This window comes from Hylobates moloch, unplaced genomic scaffold, assembly GCF_009828535.3.
Source record: "Hylobates moloch isolate HMO894 unplaced genomic scaffold, HMol_V3 SCAFFOLD_665, whole genome shotgun sequence".
NCBI classification, from domain to species: domain Eukaryota; kingdom Metazoa; phylum Chordata; class Mammalia; order Primates; family Hylobatidae; genus Hylobates; species Hylobates moloch.
The window spans coordinates 13,234-19,716 of record NW_026652940.1 but is presented as its reverse complement, the minus strand read 5'-3'; the positions used below and the strand labels follow the sequence as shown (position 1 = coordinate 19,716).

The 6,483-nt window shown below is 51.3% G+C and overlaps 1 protein-coding gene across 1 annotated transcript in view; it reads left to right on the top strand.

The window, feature by feature from the left end:
- Positions 1–1,879: 1,879 nt before the first annotated feature.
- Positions 1,880–6,483, top strand: part of LOC116464439 (granulocyte-macrophage colony-stimulating factor receptor subunit alpha-like) — a gene marked incomplete at its 5' end in the record, with an annotated part of 13,702 nt that continues 9,098 nt past the window's right edge. The window contains 3 exons of the mRNA XM_032147702.2: positions 1,880–2,013; positions 2,891–2,920; positions 5,650–5,788. Coding sequence (XP_032003593.1) covers positions 1,880–2,013; positions 2,891–2,920; positions 5,650–5,788 — 303 coding nt within the window. The remainder of the gene's footprint in view (positions 2,014–2,890; positions 2,921–5,649; positions 5,789–6,483) is intronic.

Here is a 6,483-nt window from a genome sequence, read left to right as displayed (position 1 = left end):
ACAGGAGGAGACCCTGCACCACCTCCACCTGGACCCAGTGTAGACAAAGAGGTGTCCCTACTCCACATTTACCTGGACCCAGTGTAGACAGGAGGAGACACTGCCCCACCTCTACCTGGACCCAGTGCGAAGGGGGCCAGCCCCTCCACACCTGTGAGTATTTCTCGTCAGGTGGGATGAGAGACTGAGAAAAGAAATAAGACACAGAGACAAAGTATAGAGAAAGAACAGTGAGCCCAGAGGACCAGCGCTCAGCAGACGGAGGACCGGCACTGGCACCAGTCTCTGAGTTCTCTCAGTATTTATTGATTACTATTTTCACTATCTCAGCAAGAGGAATGCGGCAGGAGGACACAGTGATAGTGGGGAGAAGGTCAACAGGAAAATGTGAGCAAAGGAATCTGTGTCACAAATAAGTTCACGGGAAGCTACTATCCCTGGATGTGCACGCAGGCCAGGTTTATGCTTCTCTCCACTCAAACATCTCAGTGTAGCAAAGAGTAACAGAGCAGTATTGCCGCCAGCATATCTGGCCTCCAGCCACAGGGCGGTTTTCTCCGGTCAGAAGAGAATGAATGTAAGATCGGGTTTTACATGAGACATTCCATTCCCAGGGACAGGCAGGAGACAGAGGGCTTCCTCTTATCTCAACCGTGAGAGGCCTTCCTCTTTTACTAATCCACCTCAGCACAGAACTTTTATGGGTGTGGGGCTGGGGGATGGTCAGGTCTTTCCCTTCCCACAAGGCCATATCTCAGGCTGTCTCAGTTGGGGGAAACCTTGGACAATACCCAGGCTTTCTTGGGCAGAGGTCCCTGTGGCTTTCCACAGTGCATTTTGTCCCTGGTTAATAGAGAATGGAGAATGGCGATGACTTTTACCAAGCACACTGTCTGCAAACATATTGTTAACAAGGCACATCCTGCACAGCCCTAAATCCCTTAAACCTTGATTCCATACATGTTTCTGTGAGCACAAGTGTAGGGCTAAAGTTACAGACTAACAGCATCTCAAGGCAAAACAGATCAAAATGGAGTTTCTTACCTTCCTTTCCTGCATAGACACAGTAACAGTCTGATCGCTCTTTCTTTTTTTGTTGTTTTTTGTTTTTTGTTTGTTTTTTGTGAGACAGAGTCTCACTCTATTGCCCACCCAGGCTGGAGTGCAGTGGCACAATCTTGGCTCACTGCAAGCTCCACCTCCCAGGTTCATGCCATTCTCCTCCCTCAGCCTCCCGAGTAGCTGGGACTACAGGCACCCGCCACCACACCCCCTAATTTTTTTTGGATTTTTAGTAGAGACAGGGTTTCACTGTGTTAGCCAGGATTGTCTTGATCTCCTGACCTCGTGATCCTCCCACCTTGACCTCCCAAAGTGCTGAAATTACAGGTGTGAGCCACCACGCCCAGCCCCCGATCTTTCTTTTCCCTACACAGAGTAGACAAAGAGGTGTCCCTACTCCACATTTACCTGGACCCAGTGTAGACAGGAGGAGACCCTGGCCCACCTCCACCTGGACCCAGTGTAGACAAAGTGGTGTCTCTACTCCATCTCCACCTAGACCCAGCGTAGAGAAAGAGGTGTTCCGACTCCACATCCACCTGGACCCAGGGTAGACAAAGAGGTGTCCCTAGTCCACATCCACCTGGACCAAGTGCAGACAGGAGGAGACACCGCCCCACCTCTACCTGGACACAGTGTAGACAGGAGGAGACCCTGCCCCACCTCCAACTGGACCCAGTGTAGACAAAGAGGTGTCCCTACTCCACCTCCACCTGGACCCAGTGTAGACAGGAGGAGACTCTGCACCACCTCCACCTGGACCCAGTGTAGACAGGACCTCTCAGGTTCAGGGGTATGTCCTGTGCCCTCGTTACAGAACGATTCAACCCTCCCGGCAATGTCACTGTACGTTGCAACACAACGCACTGCCTCGTATGGTGGAAACAGCCCAGGACCTATCAGAAGCTGTCGTACCTGGACTTTCAGTACCAGCTGGACGTCCACAGAAAGGTCGGTGAGAGCTCCCCGGGGCTGGGCACCAGGAGGGAGGTGTATGCGACACGGCCACAGAGGAGCCTGGGAATCCCTGGGAAGTGGCCTGGGGGAAGGATGGGTGGGTGGTGAGCGGTGACTCTGGGGTGAACGCACTTCAGGTAGCAGAGGAAGAGGTGAAGGATCTGTGGCCTGTAAAGCCACTTTGAAGGAGGTTGTGGGGAGGATGGACAAGGATGATCCTGCAACCGTGGAACCAGGAAGTGGACCGGGAGGTGTGGGGAACGATGCCACAAGCAAGGGAGAGCCTCAGCTCCACCTGAAGCTGGACGCAGTGTAGACAGAAGGAGAGCCTGCCCCATGTCTACCTGGAAGCAGTGTAGATAGGAGGAGACCAAACCCCACCTCCACCTACACCCAGTGTAGACAGAAGGAGACCCTGCCCCACCTCCACGTAGAGCCAGTGTAGACAGGAGGAGCTCTTGTCCCACAACTACCTGGACCCAGTGTAGACAGGAAGAGACCTTGCCCCATGTCCACCTCGATCCAGTGTAGACAGGAGGAGATCTTGTCCTACAACCACCTGGACCCAGTGTAGACAAGGAGAGCCTGCTTCATATCTACCTGGACGACAGGAGAATACCCTGCCCCAAGGCCAGTGGGACCTTTCTGGATGGGTTACAGGAAGATATCTGGCGAGGAAGAATTCTGTGTTTGCAGCTCCTCATCCTACCTGTCTTGTAGATTCGGGGTTTGTGGAGGGAGACCTGCCCACCACACCTCAGGGACTCTTTCCCATTCGGTGTCCACACCAAGGGGGATACTGTGTGAACCATCTAAAGTGTTTTAGAAATGGGAACAGTGAACCTTGTATTGTGTTCTGTTTTGTTTCTAGAATACCCAGCCTGGCACTGAAAACCTACTGGTAAGTGAAACCACAGACCCTACTGACGACCCTCAGCGTAACCCTACAGTCCCCTATTCACCAGACCTAGTGTAACCCTACAGTCCCCTATCACCAGACCTAGTGTAACCCTACAGTCCCCTACTCACAATACCTAGTGTAACCCTACAGTCCCCTACTCAACACACCTAGTGTAACCCTACGGTCCGCTACTCACCACACCTAGGGTAACCCTACAGTCCCCTATTCACCACACCTAGTGTAACCCTACAGTCCCCTAGTCACGACCCCCAGAGTAACCCTACAGTCTCCTACTCACGATCCTTACAGTTCCCTACTCATGACCCCTAGCGTAACCATACAGTCCTCTACCCATGGCCCCTGGCATAACCCTACAATCCCCTACTCACCACACCTAGCATAACCCTACAGTCCCCTACTCATGACCTCTACAGTCCCCTACTCATGACCCCTAGCTTAACCATACAGTCCCCTACGCATGACCCCTTTCATAACCCTACAGTTCCCTACTCACCACACCTAGTGTAACCATACAGTTCTCTACCCATGACCCCTGGCAGAACACTACAGTTCCCTGGCGGAACCCTACAGTCCTCTACTCACAACCCCTACAGTCCCCTACTCACGACCCCTAGCATAACCCTAAAGTCCCCTACTCACGACCTCTACAGTCTCCTACTCATGACCCCTGGAGTAACCCTACAGTCCCCTATTCACGAGCCATAGTGTGACCCTAAAATCCCCTACTCACAACGCCCGGTTGGAAACCTACAATCCCCTACCCATGACCTCTGGTGGAACCCTACAGTCCCCTACTCATGATCCCTAGTGTAACTGTACAGTTCCCTACCCATGACCCCTGGCATAACCTTACAGTCCCCTACTCATGACCCCTAGTGTAACTGTACAGTCCCGTACCCATGACCCGTGGTGGAACCCTACAGTCCCTTACTCACGACCCCTAGCGTAACCCCACATGACCCCCAGTATAACCCTACAGTCCCTTACCCATGACCCATGTCTACCTGGACCCAGTGTAGACAGGAGGAGACCCCGCCCCACCTCCACCTAGACCCAGTGTAGACAAGAAGGAGAGCCTGCCCCACATCTACCTGGATCCAGTGTAGACAGGAGAATAGTCTGCCCCACATACAGTTGAACCACTCACAACCCTAGCATCACCGTACAGTCTCCATGAACCCAGCGTAACCCTAGAGTCTTGGTTTATGGGACACTTAGTGCCAGTGTGGCCCAGGGGTGGACATGGTGGACCCTGAACCAGAGGATGCAGATCTCACATGGGTGAGGGCCCCCTCATAGTTCTCACTGGGCAGGGTCTGCTCTTGGCCTCAACCTTCATGTCCCAATGGTTGAAATATTTATGCTCAGCCTGTTCTACCAATTTTCCCGTTTTATTCCTCTTTCCTCTACTTGGGTTAAGAATATATTCCAGTGACAGTCTAAGGAGATAATGTCTCCCTCTAAAATGCCTTTAGGGTGAGTACTGTTGCTGGATATTTACCAAGTCTTATGGCCACTCTGACCCTCAGTATTCACCTCTGTCCAACGCGTATGCTAGACCTGGGGATCTTAATATCCCTTGCTAGACTATCCATCTGAAGCTCTGTTAATACCAGTTGTTGCTCCTGAATCATTTATTTATGTATGTATTTATTTTTGAGATGGAGTCTCGCTCTGTCCCCCAGGCTGGAGTGCAGTGGTGTGATCTCGGCTCACTGCAACCTCCATCTCCCAGGTTCAAGCAATTCTCCTGCCTCAGCCTCGCTGGTAGCTGGGACTGTAGGTGCCTGCCACCACACTTGGCCAACAATGTCTGTTTCAAAAAATAAAATTTTAGCTAGGCATGGTGGCTCACACCTGTCATCCCAGCACCTTGGGAGGCTGAGGCAGGCAAATCACTAGAGGTCAGGAGTTCAAGACCAGCCTGGCCAACATGGAGAAACCCCATCTCTACTAAAACTACAAAAATTACCCATGCGTGGTGGCGGGTACCTGTAATCCCAGCTATGTGGGAGGCTGAGGCAGGAGAATCGCTTGAACTCAGGAGGTGGAGGTTGTGGTGAGCCCAGATCATGCCGTTGCACTCTAGCCTGGGCAACAGAGTGAGAGTCTGTCTCAAATAAAATACAATAGGCTGGGCGCGGTGCCTCACGCCTATAATCCCAGCACTTTGGGAGGCCGAGGTGGGTGGGTCACGATGTCAGGGGTTTGAGACCATCCTGGCTAACATGTTGAAACCCCGTCTCTACTAAAAATACAAAAATTAGCCAGGGATGGTGCTGGGCACCTGTAGTCCCAGCTACTCAGGAGGATGAGGCAGGAGAATGGCGTGAACCCGAGAGGCAGAGCTTGCAGTGAGCCGAGATTGCGCCACTCCACTCCAGCCTGGGAGACAGAGCGAGACTCCGTCTCATAAATAAATAAATAAATAAATAAATAAATAAATAAATAAATAAATAAATAAAATAAAATGATTTAAAGCCTACATCACCCAAATTTTCCCAACTTGTCTCCCATCCAAATACTAACGAGGCTTGACTCTGCTTAGCTTCCAAGACCCGATCAGACTAAGTGCATTCAGAATGGTAGAAAAAAAAGAAAAAAAAAAACAAAGGAGAAAAAAATTTAAAAGACAAAAGAATGAAAGAAGGCAACCTTTTCCTCCACGCAGAAGACGCCTATCTCTAACTTTCTTTTTTCCTCCAAAGATTAGTGTTTCTGGTGATTTGGAAAATAGATACAACTTTCCAAGCTCTGAGCCCAGAGCGAAACATAGTGTGAAGATCAGAGCTGCAGACATCCGCATCCTGAATTGGAGTTCCTGGAGTGAAGTCACTGAATTGGTAAGTGTTGGGCGGAGGTGAGGGATGTTTGTGCCATCTGCCGCCACCTTGGAGCAGGCACAGAGGTCAGGTGCTCTGTCCTGGGTGCTGACATTGAGTTGTGAACGTCGCTGGGAGTAGTGTCAGGCTCTGAGTTTATCGCTGAGGCTCAGAAGAAGGAGGTGGTCTCCTACTCGGTCAAGCAACATTGCTTTGCTGATGTTTTTTCAGGACTGATGAGCTAGGCTCCCTTAATAACCAGAGAAGGGCCAGATGCGGCAGTTCACATCTGTAATCCCAGCACTTCAGGAGGCCGAGGCGGGCAGATGAGGTCAGGAGTTTGAGACCAGCCTGGCCAACATGGTGACACCCCATCTCTACTAAAAATACAAAAACTCGGCCGGGTGCCGTGGCTCATGCCTGTAATCCCAGCACTTTGGGAGGCCGAGGCAGGTGGATCAAAAGGTCAGGAGTTTGAGGCCAGCCTGTCCAACATGGTGAAACCCCGTCTCTTCTAAAAATACAAAATTAGCCCGGCGTGGTGGCAGGTGCCTGTAATCCCAGCTACTCGTGAGGCTGAGGCAGGAGAATCACTTGAACCCGGGAGGCAGAGGTTGCAGTGAGCTGGGATCATGCCACTGCACTCCAGCCTGGGAGACAGAACAAGACTCCATCTCAAAAAAAAAAAAAAAAATACAAAAACTAGCCAGGCATGGTGGC